Source organism: Canis aureus, chromosome 18, assembly GCF_053574225.1.
Source record: "Canis aureus isolate CA01 chromosome 18, VMU_Caureus_v.1.0, whole genome shotgun sequence".
NCBI classification, from domain to species: Eukaryota; Metazoa; Chordata; class Mammalia; order Carnivora; family Canidae; genus Canis; species Canis aureus.
Window position 1 is genome coordinate 15,981,130 of NC_135628.1, and position 19,911 is coordinate 16,001,040.

Consider the following 19,911-nt stretch of genomic DNA (forward strand, 5'->3'; position numbering starts at 1 on the left):
TAAAAAAAATAAAAATAAATAAAATTAAATTAAATTAAATTAAATTAAAAAAATAGAAAGAAAGAGAGACAAAGAAAGAAAGAAAGAAGAAAAGAAAAGAAAAAGAAAAGAAAAGAAAAGAAAAGAAAAGAAAAGAAAAGAAAAGAAAAGAAAAAAGAAAAGAAAAGAAAAGAAAAGAAAAGAAAAGAAAAGAAAAAAGAAAAGAAAAGAGAGCTGTTCAAAGTTACCTCCTTAGGATGTGCTGCCCCTCACTTGGTAAATTACCTCCTCATTTTCCCTAACCAACAGCGTGGAAGAGCAACACTGTCTACTTCACCACTGATCAGGGCAGCTTCCTCAGGCCTGCTCCTTTTTTGGCTTCCTTCTCCAAGTTTTACGACTCATTTTAATAGCCTTCCTTTCGCAAGGTCAGTGAAAAGAAAGCAAGATTCCAAGTTCAGGTCAGCAAGCCAGAGGACAAAAACACATGGTCAGTTCTGTGCCCAAGACAGCTTAGCACCTCCACCCTCCACCTCCTGCCCCCTGGAATGCCAGCTCTCTCATTTCACTCGGCTGGGGACTTGCCATGCCCTGAACCATCATCCAACAATGAACCAGAACTTGAAGCTTCAAAGACACCCCAGGTACAGAACATGTGCAAAGAGCTACAATGCACAGGCTGGAAACCACTTTATAAATAAGTCTTTCATCCATGGAACCGGAATACAGTTCCCAATTTTTTTTTAATATTTTATTTATTTATTCATGAGAGACACAGAGAGAGAGGCACAGACACAGGCAGAGGGAGAAGCAGGCTCCATGCAGGGAGCCCGATGTGGGACTCGATCCCGGGTCTCCAGGATCACACCCTGGGCTGAAGGCGACGCTAAACTGCTGAGCCACCCAGGCTGCCCTACAGTTCCCAAATTTAACAGATTTTATTTTATTTTATCTTTTATTCATGAGAGACACAGAGAGAGAGAGGCAGAGACAGGCAGAGGGAGAAGCAGGCTCCCCGGGGAACCTGATGCAGGACTCGATCCCTGGACCCGGATCATGCCCTGAGCCGAAGGCAGATGCCCAACCACTGATCCACCCTGGCATCCCACAGTTCCCAAATGTAATGAGTTTTTAATAATAACTACTAGTTAGAGAATGTTTATTATGTGTCAGGCACGGCGGCAGACTAAGCTTTTCCACACGCTACCCCATTTAATCATCATACAAAACTTCAAGGTAGGTGCTGATGCTCAGGCTCCTTGGAGGTGAATCTCTCAAGCTCACAACGTTAGCCAAGTGGGAAAGCAGCTAGGACCCAAGTCTGTCTGACCCTTCACCTCCCAGCACGGCCCTCCCACCCCAGGTGGTACATAAAAACTGCTGTTGCCAGGGCACCTGGGTGGCTCAGTCGGTTAAACGTCTACTTTCAGCTCAGGTCAGGATCCCAGGGTCCTGGGATTAAGCCTCGCAAGCATTAGGCTCTGCTCAGTGAGGAGCCTGTTTCTCCCTCTCCCTCCGTTTGTGTGCTCTCTCTTTCAAAAACAAAAACCAGGGCAGCCCCGGTGGCCCAGTGGTTTAGCACCTGCCTTCGGCCCAGGGCGTGATCCTGGAGACCCAGGATCGAGTCCCGCATCGGGCTCCCTGCATGGAGCCTGCTTCTCCCTCTCCCTCTGCCTGTGTCTCTGCCTCTCTCTCTTTCTCTCTCTCTCTGTGCCTCTCATGAATAAATAAATAAATCTTTAAAAAAAACAAAAACAAAAAACCTGTTGTTGCCTTGCAGTATTAATATCTTCCTATGACAACCTAAGCAAAATGGTAAAAACAAACAAAAATAACACCTTTCTGAAAGAAGAGTCATAATTTAACATGTGAGAAACTGGCCAGCCCCGGTGGCTCAGTGGTTTAGCGCCACCTTTGGCCGGGGGTGAGATCCTGGAGACCCAGGATCAAGTCCTACATAGGGCTCCCTGAATGGAGCCTGCTTCTCCCTCTGCCTGTGTCTCTGCCTCTCTGTCTCTCATGAATGAATAAATAAATAAAATAAAATAAAACACATAATGTGTATTTAAAGAAAATAATGCAAAACTATTTTAAAAAATGTGAGAGGGGGGATCTCTGGGTGGCTCGGCGGTTTAGCGCCTGCCTTTGGCCCGGGGCACGATCCTGGAGTCCCGGGATCGAGTCCCGCATCGGGCTCCCAGCATGGAGCCTGCTTCTCCCTCTGCCTGTGTCTCTGCCTCTCTCTCTCTCTCTCTATCATAAATAAATAAATAAATAAAAATCTTTTAAAAAAATAAAAAAAATTTAAAAATGTGAGAACTTACAATGCAAGACTAGTCTTATCTCCTGCTTAAAACTGACCATCTGCAAAACTAGCCATTCTGTGCTCTGTAAGTAAATCTGTGCTGATCAGCACAACTGGCACAAATTCATACACAGTGTCAAGCCCAGGACCGGTTATGAAAATCATTTCTGCAAGCTTTGGAATAAGCACTTAATAGAGCCTGTCCCAGTATCTAGCTGATTTACACCTTTTGCAGATGTCCCATCTGACATCCTGCAAGAAACAGATGATACACCCAAACTAGGCCGCTCCAGGAAAGTGTAATGGAGTATAAAGGAGTGTGCAGGGTGCAGAGAACACAGGGGACAATGTAGTACCTCTGGGGACAAGTTAGGAGTGCTACTGTCAAACCTGGGCTTGAAGGATCCAGGGGCAGAAAAGGTGGTGGTTCAGGGCCACCTGACAAAGCTTAGCTAGGACCTCCAGTCTAGGGACACAGATGGTGGAGGCTCTACAGGTAGGGAGACAAGAGAAAAAGATCTCCAGCTCACCCTCCTCCCTCTGATCTCCTGGTGATGCCCCCCTGGCTCAACCCAACAGACGGGTCGTAGATATAACCCATACTATGCACGTGTAGCCTCACGGGGCAAAAAGCAAGTGGATCAGTGGAGAGGAGACCTGGAAAGGTAAACGGAAATCATCCAGCACATTCAACACCCACCCCCACCCCTCCACCCAGGTTTCCTCTCCATCAGCTTATTTTTCTCTCCTGCTCATTCATTGCTATAAACCCTTTTATTGCTGTCCCTGACACTTTTACTGTCCCTTGCCCCAAGGCGGTGATTAGAAGTGGCTGCAGCACTCCCTGACATGCTCTTCAGGTTTACCAGCCCAAGGATCACTAAGACAGGAGACATTACATAAAACCCATTATATCCAAGTCATTAAACTGTCTATCCATGAGCACACATGATTGCAGCCTATTTCCCAGGATGAGTAACTACCTCTGTGGCTGCATTCCTGAAGCATAAATACTGTGGCTCTGTTTCTTTCTTTCCTTTTTTTTTTTAAAGATTTTATTTATTTGAGAGAGAGCACAAGTGGGGGAGGGGGAGCAGAGGGAGGAGAGGCAGCCTCTCTGCTGAGCAGAGAGCCCTATGCAGGGGCTGGAACCCAAGGCCCTGACCAGGGTCCAAGCCAAAGGCAGATGCTCAACCAGCTGGGCCACCCAGGCGCCCCCATGGCTCTATTTCTAAACATGGGTTTCAATCTGTAGTGAGGATGAACTTTTATTTTTATTTATTTTATTTTTTAGGAGTTTATTATTTATTTACTTATTCATGATATCATTCATTTATTTATTCATATTTTTATTTATTTATTCATGAGGCACAGAGAGAGAGAGGCAGAGACACAGGCAGAGGGAGAGGCAGGCTCCTGCGAGGAACCCAACATGGGACTCGAACCCAGGACTCCAGGATCATGACCCAACCCACAGGCAGACAGCTCAACCACTGAGCCACACAGGCACCCCGAGGATGAACTTGTTTTTTGTTTTTTGGTTTTTTTTAAGATTTATTTATTAATTTATGATAGACACAGAGAGAGAGAGAGAGAGAGAGAGGCAGAGACACAGGCAGAGGGAGAAGCAGGCTCCATACCGGGAGCCCGACAAGGGACTCGATCCCGGGACTCCAGGATCGTGCCCTGGGCCAAAGGCAGGCGCCAAACCGCTGAGCCACCCAGGGATCCCCCTGAACTTTTAAAAGGACATATGTCATGGGGAGCCTGGCTAGCTCAGTTGGAAAAGCATGCAACTTGATCTCGGGGTCATGAGTTTGAACCCCACATTGGGTGTAGAGATTACCTAAATAAGTAACTGTTAAAAATAAATTAAAAATAAAGGAACATATGTCAAACTGAACGTACTTCCTCCCTAGAGTCCCCAAAGCCCATTCCTTCTCCAAGTTCCTATGCTCCTCTTCACAAAAAAGAAAAACAAAAGAACACAACTTAGGGAAACAGAGGAGACCAGTGCTGGCAACAACATTTGGGAAGACGGAATGGAAAGAGAAGTGTAGGATCTGAGATAGTAGGGAAGAAACAGAATCTAGGGGAAGCGAAAGGAGACCTGGCCACAGGTAGAGCCGTGTGCCTCCCTGCCTGCAGAGGTGCAGCGTGGAAGGCGCCCGGGCAGAAGGAAGCCTGGAGCTTGAAAACATCCAAGCTACAGCTACACCCCACTCCAAGCCCCTTCCCCACTCCTAGCAGCTTGGCGGCTACAGTTTTAAGCTTTATGGAATTACTTAACTGGTTTTTAAAACTCCGAATATATGCAAAATATATGGTACTATTTTTTATGGTACTATTTTTTTAAATTAACTTTAAAACTTTTAATAAAAATTTATGTGTGTTTATACTACTTGTTGCTGAGATTATTTTGTTCTCAGATCCAGAAACAAAGGAGAAATGGCCATTTCAGAAGGGAGAGAAAACTGCCCTGAGGTTAGAACTGAAGTCCTGATCAGCGATGAGAGGACACATCAGCTTGCTCTATATGCCAGTTTTAGAATCAGGTTAGACAAATAAATGTTAATACAATACTTTCCCACCATCTTTATTGAGGTATAATCGACAAATAAAAATTGCATATAGTTAAAGAGTATAACCTGGTATTTTCATATATGTATATGTGTATGATACGTGTATACAGTGTGAAATAATCAGCACAATCAAGCTAATTAACATATCCTCACACAGTTACCATTTTCTTTCTTTTTGTGGTGAGGTTTACCCTAATAGTAAATTAAGGTTTACCCTGACAGTAAATTTCAAGTATAAATAAAGTATAGTTAAATTTCTGGTATACAGTACAGTATCATTAATTGTATTCATGATGCCATACATTAGACTGAATTCATTCTTTGAACATTAAAGAGAGTGGCATGTTTTGAGAATTCCTAACAGCGGGGAAGCAAGGTAATAAAGAGGCAGCTCGGGATCCCTGGGTGGCTCAGCGGTTTAGCGCCTGCCTTTAGCCCAGGGCGCGATCCTGGAGTCCCGGGATCGAGTCCCGCGTCGGGCTCCCGGCATGGAGCCTGCTCCCTCTGCCTGTGTCTCTGCCTCTCTATCTCTCTATGTCTATCATGAATAAATAAATAAAATCATAAAAATAAATTAAAAAAATAAAGAGGCAGCTCACTGGGCATGGGAACCATCTTTGGGGTGCCTGAGAGTTGGTCCCATCTCAGGCCAACTCAGATGACTGGCTCACCTGGGGCCTGCTTGACAGGCCTGTGGTCCTGCCAGAGCCATCAGTGGATGGGACTGAAACCTGCATGAAATGCACGAAAGCAGGCTCTCACCCCCTAGCTGTCAGCCCAGCTCTGAGATGACCGAGGTAAGATTCAACACCCTCTGCTGGCTGAGTCCTACCACTGAGCCTGAGCTCAGTACAGACTTGAAAAACCTGACTTTTCTGGCTCCCACCTCTCTCCCCACACCACGTGCTCTCACAGGTGACTCTGGGCTTCCCAGACTGTTTCCCCCAAACCACCACCTCGTCCAGCCATGGCAAGCGGAAAACGCAAGCCCATAATGAAGTGGCAAACTAGCTATGGGCTACCAGCTGGAAAGAAGAACGTTGCAATAGAGAAAGAAGGTGAGACAGAAGAGAGGAAGGAGTAAGAGCAGAGGAGGGAAACACATCCATTCTAACTCCACAGAGGATCAGGCCCCGAGATGCGAGCCGTTGGCCTCGATGGTCTTTGGCACATTAAGATATCTTTATGAGAAAAACTGCAAAGCAAAGTGAAATCATTCTAATGCTGTAGTGGATCTTCGTTTTTCAGCAACTGCACAAGTTAAAATATCTTTTAAAAGATCTTTACAGATCTTATTCTACATAAGTTCTCAGCCAGTAAAATATAACCAAATTAAATACTCAATATGAATGCGCAGTCGCTCGCAATGACCCACAATTGAATATTCAAAGCAATGCCTGGGGATCCCTGGGTGGCTCAGCGGTTGAGCGCCTGCCTTTGGCCCAGGGCATGATTCTGGAGTCCTGGGATCGAGTCTCACATCGGGCTCCCTGCGTGGAGCCTGCTTCTCTCTCTGCCTGTGTCTCTGCCTCTCTCTCTCTCTCTCTCTCTCTCGGTGTCTTTCATGAATAAATAAAAAAATAAAATAAAACAAAATAAAAGCAATGCCATTGAGTGAGTCTTCACAAGGTGTTTTGTTGCTGTTGTTTTAAAGACAGCAGGCTTTAAGATTTTATTTATTTATTTATTTATTTATTTGAGAAAAAGAGAGAGAGCGCACAAGCATGGGGGGTGGCAACAGAGGAGGAGGGGGAGGGAGGAGGAAAAATATCCCAAGCAACCAGGCTCAACACAGGGCTTCATCTCACACCCTATGAGATTATGACCTGAGCTAAAACCAGGACTCGGATGTTTAACCAACTGAGCCACCCAGGTGCCCCTGCAGGGTGTTTAGTAAGCATGGCAATGGCCTCAAGATACCCTCGTAAGAACTGCCTGGAGGCTAGGCTCTTTTCCTAAAGTTGGCAGAGCCACACTGGACTAACAGACAAGCAGCAACTTCCCTTTTATCACATAGCTTTTCTTTTCATTTTTTTAAGATTTTATTTATTTATTCATGCACGAGACACAGAGAGAGGCAAAGAGAGAAGCAGGCTCCATGCAGGGAGCCCGATTTGGGACTCGATCCGGGACTCCAGGATCACACCCTGGGCCGAAGGCAGGCGCTCAACCACTGAGCCACCCAGGGATCCCCCACGTAGCTTTTCCATAGGAGGAGCTGCTATGCAGATTCACATGGTAAAAGCGCCTCGCCTAAGTGAGCCATGTCACCACCAGGCCAGTCTCCCTGTTACCACTTAACTTCTCCATCGGGGGTGCTGCCCGGCTCCCTGGCTCTTCTCAGAACCAATCCTGCAGAAGGGGTGAGCCTTAACACCCCTTTCCCCAATACCCACCAGGTGTTGACAGTACATACTCAACAAATATTTGTTGAATGAATAAATGACTAAATACACATATAAAGTTAAGCAGGGGATCCCTGGGTGGCGCAGCGGTTTGGCGCCTGCCTTTGGCCCAGGGCGCGATCCTGGAGACCCGGGATCGAATCCCATGTCGGGCTCCCGATGCATGGAGCCTGCTTCTCCCTCTGCCTGTGTCTCTGCCTGTCTCTCTCTCTCTCTCTCTCTCTCTCTCTCTCTGACTATCATAAATAAATAAAAATTAAAAAAAAATTAAAAATAAAAAAAATTAAAAAAAAAATAAAGTTAAGCAGACCTCTGTTCATAAGTCTTTGATTGTTTTAGAGCAATAGTTCTGAGTGTGGTCCTCAGACCGACAGCAAAAGCATCCCCTGGGAACTTAGAAAAGCCAAATACATTCTCAGGCCCCACCCAGACCTACTGATTCAGGAACTGTGTAGCACAAGCTCTCCAGGTGACTGTGATGTATGTATAGTTTGAACACCACTGTGTTGGAGCATCCAACCCAACAAGGCATGTGGTAGGCACACAATAATACACTGACCACCAGGACCTTGAGGGGCTTGCAGACAAGCCTGGAGGCTGTGAAAATGCTGACCGGATGCTAGCTCTGCCTGCTAACAGGAACACATTCAATTTCAGTCATTAGAAGGAAGACAGAGCAAACAGAAAGACTGTCCAGACTGCCCCCCTTGCCCTTCTTGCTAGGAACTCTATGGAACTCCTAAAAAAGCTGAATCGGGAATGGCTGACAAAGAGCTCCCAAGAGCTAGAAAGTGGGAGCAGGAGCCCCCTGGAAACCGTAGCTGGGAAGCTGCTGTTTTCCGTCTGGAGCAGCAGCCACAGGAGCATTTTAACAAGGCCATGGAGGCTCCAAAATAAAATGAAACCAGGTCCAAGGCAGTGGCCAAGAACTATTGGGCTGGGCCTCCTGGCAAGTGCAAATGTCCATAAGCTGAAAAGATACTAACTGCTCCCAAATGCCAGGCAGAGACTCAGGAAGAAAGCTCTATGAGAGGAGAAGCTCTTTGTGGCTTATGACTCTGAGCCACCCAGGGATCCCCCTTTTTTCTTTTTAATTTTTAAATTTTTTAAAAAGATTTATTTATTTTAGAGAGACATAGCATGCATAAGAGGGGCTTAGGGAGAGGGGAAGAGAATCTCAAATCAACTCCAAGCTGAACGTGGAGCCCTACGTGGGGTTACATCTCCTGACCCTGAGATCAGGACCTGAGCTGAAACCAAGAGTCAGAAGTTTAACCACCTGTGCCACCCAGGCACTCCAGCCCTGGTCAGTTTTAATCATCTTCAGTCTTTTTTTTTTTTTTTATTAAATTTTTTTTTAATTTTTATTTATTTATGATAGTCACACAGAGAGAGAGGCAGAGACATAGGCAGAGGGAGAAGCAGCCTCCATGCACCAGGAGCCCGACGTGGGATTCGATCCCGGGTCTCCAGGATCACGCCCTGGGCCAAAGGCAGGCGCTAAACCGCTGCGCCACCCAGGGATCCCCATCTTCAGTCTTATCCTTGCAATCCTAGAACTCCATCTTGACCACTCTCCCTCTCTCCAACCCCTTACGACAAATAGTTAAGCTTTCTGTGTGTTTCCACAGCTCCTTGCCTTTCTTTCATTATATATATATATATATATGCACCGACTATTAACCCCAAACCATAGACTGGTGCTACACTGCCTAAATTCAAAGCCTCATTCTACAACTTAGTAGCTAGGTCCTTTGAGCACATTACTTGAACTTTCTGAGCCCTGGTTTCTTCATTTGTTGTTGACGTACCTCCTTCATTGTCTTGTGAGGTTAAATGAATTTGAGAGTAAATGAATTCATACATCAAAAGGTACATGGTAAAAACTGTGTAAACTCCACATGAGACCAAAGTGTATGCTATTATTGTTTCTGTACATATCACATTATGTAATTGGACTATAAGCTGTAGGGACAGGGAAAGATACCATCTTCTGGGGCAGACACTACACACACATTTGCTGAATGGATGGTAGTGATAATGTCTTCCATTGTCCCACACTGCCTCACAGTGGCTGCCACAACTAGAGGGTAGAAAACAATCACACAGCTTGTTTTAGTGGGAATTATTCATTACCAACAGCACAAGCAGGAAATTCTTCCTTATTTCTAACTAAAAAAGCAAATAAAAGAAGGTATACAAATAGCCAATAAATACACAAAAAGATGCTCGGCATCTTTAGTCATGAGGGAAATGTGAACCAAAACCACGAGACACCACTGCTCACCTACTAGGATAGCTAGAGCTAGGATAAAAAAGATAGACAATTACAGTTGTTGGGGGAGAATGTGGAGAACTAGGACCACTCACTCATACGTTGCCGGTGAAAGTGTAAAATGGTGAAGCCACTTTGGAATACAGTTTGGCAGTTCCTTAAAAAATTAAACAATTACCATAGGACCCAGCAATGCCACTGCTAGGTACATATCCAATAGAAAGAAAAACATATATCCACACAAAACCCGGTACATAAATGTTCATTGGCCAAAAAGTATAAGCAATGCAAATGACCATCAACTGGTGGACAAACAATATATGGCACAGTCATACAGCAGAATATTATATAACCAGAAAAAGGAATGCAGTACATGGATGAGCCCTGAAAATATCACGTTAACGGAAAAAAGCCAGATACAAAACACCAGAAATTATGATTCCACATAAAGATAGAAAGTGGATTAGTGGTGACTGATGGAGGGGAGGGGAGTGAGTGCTAATGGGTCCAGCCTTTTTTGGGAGTGATGAGAATTTTCTAGAATTAGATAGTTGTGATAGTTGCACAAATCTATGAATATACTAAAAACCACCAAACTGTATGCCTTAAATGGGTGAACTGTATGGCATGTGAATGATAGATACATAAAGCTGTTTTTAAAAAGCAACAGAGGGGGCAGCCCGAGTGGCTCAGCGGTTTAGCACTGCCTTCGGCCCAGGGTGTTACCCTGGAGACCTAGGATCGAGTCCCACCTCTGGCTTCCTGCATGGAGCCTGCTTCTCCCTCTGCCTGTGTCTCTGCCTGTTTCTTGAATAAGAAACAACAGACTATTTCTAAGCACTTGCTATGTACCACTTAGCATGAACAGCTTTTGGATATTCATTGTCTGAAATTTCCAAAAAAGGCAAGAGAGGCAACAAGAATCTTTAGGAAGATAACTTCTGGAGTGAGCCTAGGTCAGCGGAGGGCACACAGCAGGGGCTCAACAAACGCTGTCTTTGCCTAGACTGGTCATTGAAGGAGAGAAGCACAGGCACAGACCTGGGTTGGTAACAAAGCCTCGGGGAGGAGAGCAGAGGGTAGCTGGAGGAAGAGGTCTCCTAACCCGAACGCTCAACTGGAGAGAGGCTGGGGGCAGGTATTGGTGTGTGATCTTGGGGCAGAGAGGAGAGAAGGAATCCTGAGCATACTCCAGGGCCCCTGGGGCAAAGCTGAGAGACCTGCTCTGGACCACCCCAAGCCCAAGAGCCAAGAAACGAAGGGCAGTAGTACCAGCAGGCACAGGCTCTGGCCTCGGACTGTCAGGGTTTTCCGGTGGGACTCCACTCAAACAAGTTCCTTAGCCCCAGTGGCCTCAAGTCACCTCAGTGGCAACATAATGGTACCTACTAAGGTAAGAACTGAATAAGTTCATTGTACGGAGAGCTCTCGCTACCCTGGCTCAGGGCAATAGCTCCACAACGTTAACGGCTGTGTCATCGGCAGCTCATCACCACCGTCGTCGTCATCATCATCATGTACTGCGAGAGGCATCCCCTGGCTCAAGGGGCCCGTGGAAGGGCCCGTAAAGGGAGGTGGCAGACAGACATCAACATTCACTCTTGGGGTGGGGGGGGGTGTTTGCGGAGGGGCCGATTTCGCCCTGTGTGGCCGCGCTGGGAGGACAGGAAGGCCGGGACCTGTTCCAAGCGCTCTGAGCCCGGTCCTACGGGAGGCTCGGGCCCCGGGCGGGCGGGCCAGGGCCGCGCAGGTAGGGTCACCCGAGATGTAGGGCTCCGAGCGCGGGCGTGGAGGGAGGCGGGGGAAGGAGCGGCGCGGGGCTCGCGGGGGCGGGGCCGGGGGAGGGCCGGCGGGAGGGAAAGGCCCGCCCGGGGACGCGGGGTCGGGGGAGCGGGCGGGCGGGCGGGGCCGCTGCGGCGGGGGCCGGTACCTGGAGTCGAACTTCTGGCCGTCGGGGAACGTGCCCACGTAGTGGTAGCGCACGAAGTCGCCGCTGCGCACGGTGCGCGGGCACTCGTCGGGCACGGAGCGCCGCTCGACCTGCAGCTCCGCGTCCAGGCCCAGGCCCGCCACGGGCGCCGCCTGCCCGGTCACCCAGAGCAGCAGCAGCAGCAGCGGCGGCGGCGGCGGCCGTCGGCCCCGGACCCTGGGCGCCATCGCGGGGGCGAGGAGGGCGCGGGGGGCGCGGGGGGCGCGGGGGCGGCGAGGGCGCGCGGAGCTCGCGGGGCGCGGGTCGGAGCTGGGCGCGCCGCGGCGCTTGCAAACGTGGAAAGACTCCGGGCCCTCCCCGGGCCCTCCCCGGGCCGCAGCCGCCACCCCCTCCGCCGGCGCCCGCCCCCGCCCCCACCCCCGGCCGCGGCCGAGCAGGGGAGGAGCCGCAGCCGCGCCCCGCCCCGCCCCGCCCCGCCCCGCCCCGCCCCGCCCCGGGAAGGGGCCGGCAACGCCGGAGGCAACCTGTCTTCGAGGGACGCTCCGACCGCTCCTCGGGACCCGGCTTCTGCCCAGACTTGGAGGGCGAGAGCGCACGCGCGCGGCCCCGCCTCCGCCTGTCCCCGGAGACTCCAGCCTTAGCGCCGCCGGAGGCTCCTACGTGGCCGCGGATCCAGCGACTTCGGGCTGCTTTGGGAAGCGAGGGAAACTTAGATTGGTATTATGCTTTGCTGTGTTTTTTTTAACTTAGTTACAAGAATGGATTCTACAAAAAAAAAAAAAAAAAAGAAGAAGAAGAATAGAAGAAGAATAGATTCTACAAGAAAAAGACCAAAATCATTCTTTAGGTTTTTTTTTTTTTTTCCAGGATACTACTTTTTTTCTTTTTCTTTTTTTTTTTTTTAAGATTTTATTTAGTTGGGGCAGCCCCGGTGGCCCAGCGGTTTGGCGCTGCCTGCAGCCCGGGGTGTGATCCTGGGGACCCGGGATCAAGTCCCACATCGGGCTCCCTGCATGGAGCCTGCTTCTCCCTCTGCCTGTGTGTGTGTGTCTCTCTCTCTGTGTCTCATGAATAAATAAATAAAATCTTTAAAAATAAAAGAAGATTTTATTTAGTTATTCATGAGAGAGGCAGAGACACAGGCAGAGGGAGAAGCAGGCTCCCTGCATGGAGATATGGGACTTGATCCCGGGACTCCAGGACCACGCCCTGGGCCGAAAGTAGGCGCTCAACCGCTGAGCCACCCAGGCGGCCCCCAGGATAATACTTAAAGAGAAAAGGAGAGGCATGTATTTCGAGACTCCCCCGATAGGAGAAGGTTTTAAGTTACTGTGAGCGTTCCCCAAGCCATTAGTGGATGCACTGTGACCTGGGACTTAACTAGCAAACATCTCAAATGGTCGCACACACGTGATTCAGCTAGGTAGGACCTCACAATAGAGACCCAGAAGCCCCAAGAGGGTCATTAGAGTACTTAAAAAATGCATGCTTAGCTTAGAGTTGGTGGTTCTTATTTATTAATTTTTTTAATTAAAAATTTTAACTCATGAAAGCAATGCACCAAGAGTCTCTCGGCTGCTTTTAATTTTTTTTTTCTCTTTTCTTTTTATGATAGTCACACAGAGAGAGAGAGAGATAGGCAGAGACATAGGCGGAGGGAGAAGCAGGCTCCATGCACCACGCACCGGTAGCCCGACGTGGGATTTGATCCTGAGTCTCCAGGATCACGCCCTGGGCCAAAGGCAGGGACTAAACCGCTGCGCCACCCAGGGATCCTTCAGCTGCTTTTAGAAGCAAACAATCCTGATACCAAAACCTGGCAAACGCAGGGAGAGGGAGAGAAACTGGGCACCACTCTAATTTATAAATAGAGCTACGAAGATAATAAAATGTGTGCAATAAAATTCAACAATTTATCAAGGGAATAATACACCATTATGTGGATTAGTTAGCTCCTAGGTAGGTGACCGTCGGCAAAGTAATAAACAGTGTGTGCCCTGCAAGATGAAGAGAAAACATGGTAATTGTAAGATAATTTTAGATTTCATTAGATCCCAGGATCTAATGAGAAACTACATGTCGCACTAAATAAGTGTTCTTTGTTCCTAATAGAGCTAATTCTACGGAAATAGAAAACCTATTAAAATAATTCATCCTATTACCACAGGCTATCTATAGGCGGTTGAATTTGGGGTAATTATTTGCTTTCTTCTTTGTACTTTTCAATGTTCTTTTATGGTTTTTAATGACTGTGCCACATATTTATTAAAAATGATCCAGTTTGGGGCACCTGGGTGGCTCAGTCCATTAAGGTCTGCCTTCAGCTCAGGTCCTGAAACCAGAGTCCTGGAATGAAGCCCCACGTGGGGCTCCGTGCTCACTGGGGAGTCTACTTCTGCCTCTCCCTCTGCCCTCCCCTTGTCCTCCTGTCCCTCTCTCTGTCTCTCTCTGTCTCTCTCTCACTTGCTCACTCTCAAATAAATAAATAAGATCTTTTTTAAACAAAATTCAGTTTTACACAGAAACAAGCCAACCTGGTTCCAGTCAGGAATCTTCCACTCTTACTGCAACTGTGGGTGACATGTGCCACCTGTCTGGGCCTCAGTTTCTTCTATAAAAAGAAGGGGTTGATTTCCAAGACATACCAATTCTAAAATCCTTTGAGATATGAGAAAGAAAATACTCCAGGACAGGAAAGAAGACACATGTAGGAAGAGATAGGCTGAGTAGTGACTGCCACTCCCATTTTGCCTTTAAGGGTTTCCCAGTGCTTTGATTTCTTGTCCTTCTTTAAAAATGTTAATTATGTGATCAAACAGTATCTGTGCTCTTCAACATCCCTAAATCCCAACCATTCTTTGCATTGGACTTCTGTAGCAATCTACCAAAGAGAAAATTTACCTCTTGGCTTTAATGACAGCATTATACTAAGAACTAATTAAGGGGATCCTGGGTGGCTCAGTTGCTTAACCGTCTGACTTTTGATTTTGGCTCAGGTCATGATCTTGGGTCATGAGATTAAACCCTGTGTCAGGTTCACACTGAGCATTGAGTCTGTTTGAGGCTCTCTCTCCCTCTTTCTCTGCCCCTCCCCCCACGTGTTCACACCCTTCCTCTCTCGCTTAAAAAAAAGAACTAATTAAAATCAAACTGAAACTTTAAAAAAAAAAAAAGATTTATTTAGGGGATCCCTGGATGGCTCAGCGGTTTAGCGCTGCCTTCAGCCCAGGGCATGATCCTGGAGACCTGGGATCGAGTCCCATGTCGGGCTCCCAGCATGGAGCCTGCTTCTCCCTCCTCCTGTCTCTCTGCCTCTCTCTCTATAATAAATAAATAAGTAAATAAATAAATCTTTTAAAAATAAAAATAAATAAATATTTATTTATTTTAGAGAGAGACAGAGAGGGATCATGAGAGGGGCAGAGGGAGAGGGAAAGAATCCTTAAGCTGACTCTTCACTGAGCGCTGAGCATGGAGCCTGACTTGGAGCTCAATCCCAGGACTCTAAGATCATGATGTGAACTGAAACCAAGAGTGGACACTTAACTGACTGAGCCACCCAGGCACCCCTGAAACTTTTTTTTAAGTTTTATTTAAGTAATCTCCACATCCAACATGGGACTCAAATGACCCCAAGATCAAGATTCACGTGCTCCTCCGACTGAGCCAGCCGAACACCCCCAAGCTGAAACTTTAAAAAATGATTTCTGGGGTGCCTGGGTTACTCAGTCTGTTAAGCATCTCCCTTCAGCTCAGGTCATGATCTCAGGATCCTGGGATCGAGTCCCACATCAGGCTCCCTGCTCAGTAGGGAATCTGCTCCCTCTCTCTTTGACCCTCCCTCCTGCTCATGCTGTCCCTCATTCTTTCCCTCTCTCTCTCTCTCAAATGAATAAATAGAAAAATCTTTAAAAAATAATTTTAAAAAATTATTTCCATTGAGTTTCTGGGGGTGACTTTGTAAGGATTTCCAAGTCTAAAAAATAAAAACTCTATTCATAGTCAGGAAGAGTCATCAAGTAGACTCAAAAGTCAGTGAGACAGGGACCAGAAAGAAAGGGAGGGTGTTGGATTTAAAATGTAGGGCTTGAAAAAAATAAAATAAAATAAAATGTAGGGCTTGGGGTGGCGGAGGGTGGGTGGCGAGAGAGAAAGATAGTAAGAAGGGAAAAATAGATGAGAATCAATGAGAGAATAGAGACCCAGTAAGCAAGAACTGTGACACAATCAAAGAAAAGGACAGGCAGCCCTGGTGGCACAGCGGTTTGGTGCCGCCTGCAGCCCGGGGTGTGATCCTGGAGACCCGGGATCGAGTCCCACGTCGGGCTCCCTGCATGGAGCCTGCTTCTCCCTCTGCCTGTGTCTCTGCCTCTCTTTCGCTCTCTCTGAATAAATAAAAATAAATAAATCTTTAAAAAAAAAAAGAAAAGAAAAGGACAAAACAGGAGAAACATACAAAAGGTCCGAGGCCAACGGAAGTGTGGAGCAGCACATGCTGGAGGAGGATGCGAAAGGAAATCTGGAAAAGGGTTGGTCCAGATGAAAGTCAAAAAACTGGGTTCCGTCCTATCCCCTCTATACAGGAAGTCAAAATGTTATCAGGAAAATCAAACAAGCTGGGCCCCAAAGAAAGAATTCCGCTTTTCATTGAGCCTGAAATAAAGGAAGTCCCATGAATCACATCTTCCAAGAGCAGTAAACCCTGGAGGCTAAGCTAGGTAAGCTGTTAACTTGGCACACACAGAGCAGGGATAAAGAAAAGGCCAGCATTAAGAAAAACATCCCTGGAAAGTCCATCTGAGCTGGCCTGAGGCAAATATGAAGGGGGAGAAATTTGCTTCCAGCAGCGCCCCCTCTTCTTCCCTCCCAGAAGTTTCTAGCAAATTATCCCACTCACACTATTTGACAACACTCCTGAAATTCCCATGTGCTCAGATGAAAAGCCCTAGACTTGCTTATAGAGCCACCCCTCCCCCTACTCTCTGAGCATCAGTGTTCTTGTCTGTGACGTGTCTTCCCTACCTCCCCAGAGTTTCTGTGAAGATCACCTGAAGCAACACATGAGGGATGGAAATCTGCAAAATACTGGGGATCCCTGGGTGGCTCAGCGGTTTGGCACCTGCCTTCGGCCCAGGGCATGATCCTGGAGTCCCGGGATCAAGTCCCACGTTGGGCTCCTGGCATGGAGCCTGCTTCTCCCTCTGCCTGTGTCTCTGCCTCTCTCTCTGTCTCTCTGTCTCTCTGTCTCTCATGACATAAATAAAAAATCTTAAAAAAAAAGGCTATTGTTAAATACTATGTAAATCTGAGGAATCACACTAACCAATGAGTAATAGAAAACCCAACACAAAATCATTTAATGCAAAAAGAGATATACTGTCTCTTAGAGTAGGAAGTCTGGGTGGGAAGCAGCTCCAGGTTAATCAAGTGTCTCCAGAACATCCCCAAGACCTCAAGTGTCTCCTCTCCTCAGTCATCCTCTGGTTTTGCCGCTGCCCCCTCATGGCTGCCCCAGAACTGGCCCCCACATGTGGGCAGAGCCATCCTGAAGGAGAAAGAATCACTTATTAAGATGGGGGAGCTTTCCATAAAGCTGTCCTCAGACAAATATCTCATTGACTAAACTTGCATCACGTGCCCATCGCTGAACCAATCAGTGGAAGAGGAATAGGATTACTATGAAAGCCCTTAAGACTAATCAAGATTCACCTTCAGAGGGGATGGAAGGGGTCCCTCCTCTCTAACCAGTCTTCTCCGAAGTAGACAGCTGCCTTGGACTCCTGAATGAAATCAGAGTGCTGTTAGCAGGGAAGGAAGGGGAACTGGGCTGGTGACCAACAAGGTTTGCCACAGATTAGCAATTACATTTGGTGCCTCCCCTTCTTCCCTCAACCTTATCTACCTCAAGCCTCCAATAAAGGGCTGTCTGCCCTTCTCCCTCCAATCCTACTAACTACTAAACTGTTAATGGAACACCAGTCAAAAATGTTAGAAATTGGGATGCCTGGGTGGCTCAGCAGTTGGGCTCCTGCCTTTGGCCCAGGGTGTGATCCTGGGGTCCCGGGATCAAGTCCCACATCAGGCTCCCTGCATGGGGCCTGCTTCTCCCTCTGCCTGTGTCTCTGCCTCTCTCTCACTGTATCTCTCATGAGTAAATAAATAAAATCTTTTTTTTTTAAATTTTTATTTATTTATGATAGTCACACAGAGAGAGAGAGAGAGAGGCAGAGACACAGGCAGAGGGAGAAGCAGGCTCCATGCACCGGGAGCCCGACGTGGGATTCGATCCCGGGTCTCCAGGATCGCACCCTGGGCCAAAGGCAGGCGCCAAACCGCTGCGCCACCCAGGGATCCCTAAATAAAATCTTTAAAATAAATAAATAAACAAACTGTTAGAAATAATACAGGGTTTCTCACATTTCCACTATGCCACAGACGACTATGAACATGTACCCCTGGGGGTTTACTGCCTCCTTTACTATAAGAATTCTTTGAATTTGGTTTTTGGTTTTAAAAAAAAAAAGACAGGGCAGCCCGGGTGGCACAGCGGTTTAGCCCCGCCTTCAGCCCAGGGCCTGATCCTGGTGACCCGGGATCGAGGCCTATGTCAGGCTCCCTATATGGAGCCTGCCTCTCTCTCTCTCTCTGTCTCTCATGATTAAATAAATAAAATCTTAAAAAAAAAAAAAAAAAGATTTGCATTCTATCCTCTAAGCTAGCCATGTTTCTTTAATATATAATAGAACGTGATCTTTCTTTTACTCACTTTTTCCTTCCTCCATCTTCCTAGTGGAGAAAAGGTCACTGGTAAGATAAAAGCTAGTGAAATATACCTTGTGGAACACCATACCTCCAGCCAGCCCAAGGGCCTCTCTTTACCACTTGCATTGGACCCCAAAATAGACCCCAATTGCTCCCTCTCCACCGGTGGCTCCTCCACCTGTGCCAGTCCCTGCAAATGCAGAGAATGCAAATGCATCTCCTGTAAGAATGCAATAGCTCTTCTTACAGGAGTTGCATTTGCTGCCAATGGACTGTGCCAAGTGTGCCCAGGGCTGCACCTGCAAAGGGGACATACGACAAGCGCAGCGCCTATGCCTAATTATCAGGGAGAGCTTGCTCCCAGATGTAAATAGAGGAACATGAACCTGCAGGGGTTTGTTTCGTTTTTTTTTCATACTACCCTGAGCCTATTGCTACGTTCCCTTTTTATATGAAATATTTGAATGACAGCAAACTCATGTAGATTTTTCTGGCAAAAAATAAATAGGTAAAATAATATATCCTGTGAGCAAAATAATGGCATTTATGACAGTTATGCTTGCAAAAGGTGACCAAGATAAGCAAGAAAAGGTCTAGTTTTTTTTTTACATTGTTCCATTCTGAAAGGCTTAAAGCCTACCCAGTAAAACAGAGTCAGGACCAACTGCAGCCACCCATTTACCACTGGGCCGACACCAAAGCCCTATGGCTGGGCTTGAGAATGAATCTGGATAGGGTAGAGAGGATATAAGAGATGGAGACGGGGTAGGACAGGGAAGGAGAACAAATAAAGCGTCTCTCACTTGGGCTAGGTGCCTTGGTACAAAGTAAAGACTGACTTGCTGTGTATTCATGGTTGTGTAATAACCACTTTACTCTTTTTCTGGAAAGAAACTATATCTGCACACCTCTCCATATGTTACAGGCATAAATATAGAGGGGCAAGTAAGAATAGTGTTTTCAAAAAAGAAAAAAAAAAGAATAGTGTTTTCAAATTATAACCAGCAGGGAAAGAATTCCTGTTTGTTTCATTACTTAATGGGTGAGATGTTACTACATTGAGTCTATCACAACCAGAAAACTGGACTGAATCTGAGAGATGGCCCTGTGTAATAAATCGTCTCACTCCAGTTTGGATGCTCACCACTGATAATTTTCAATCCTCACCTCCATTTTACCCCTTTGGCCCCACATGGGGGCAAGCTGATAGGGAAGTCCATGTGGCACCAGAGGTGAAGTTCAAACTACACAAAATCTTAGCCTGTGAGTGTGAACACTCACCCAGTTCCACCTCCTATGCAGCATAAAACCCAGGCCCACTCACCTTTGTTTTGCTGAAGCCATTTTTGGACTAGCTTAAGTATCTGAAATGCTCTTCTAGAAAGTCTCAATATGTGAGTAATATATTTCTTTCTACCTCATGGTGCATATGTGGCATCATCAGTCATGATGGTAAACCAGTTTGGGGTGGGTAGGGGTCCATCATGCCTCTGTGAAGTGATCACAGCGCTTTGCATTTCACACTGGGTTGGTGACCAGGAAATTTTTCTTTCTTTCTTTTTTTTTTTTAAGATTTTATTTATTTGAAAAAAATAAAATAAAATAAAATAAAATAAAATAAAATAAAAGATTTTATTTATTTGTTCATGAGAAACACACACAGAGAAAGAGAG

General features: G+C 46.8%; 1 protein-coding gene and 1 long non-coding RNA gene across 2 annotated transcripts in view; one reads left to right on the forward strand and one right to left on the reverse strand.

Annotated features, from left to right (window-relative positions):
• FKBP9 (FKBP prolyl isomerase 9) overlaps positions 1-11,718 on the reverse strand; it is a 39,922-nt gene extending 28,204 nt beyond the window's left edge. The window contains exon 1 of the mRNA XM_077856256.1: positions 11,477-11,718. Within this exon, the coding sequence (XP_077712382.1) occupies positions 11,477-11,703 (227 nt within the window). The 5' untranslated portion in view covers positions 11,704-11,718. The remainder of the gene's footprint in view (positions 1-11,476) is intronic.
• On the forward strand, positions 10,369-16,811 carry LOC144288615 (uncharacterized). The gene is made up of 3 exons (XR_013356575.1): positions 10,369-11,296; positions 16,060-16,194; positions 16,507-16,811. It is a non-coding gene; the product is annotated as an uncharacterized LOC144288615 (long non-coding RNA).
• The last annotated feature ends 3,100 nt before the right edge of the window (positions 16,812-19,911 follow it).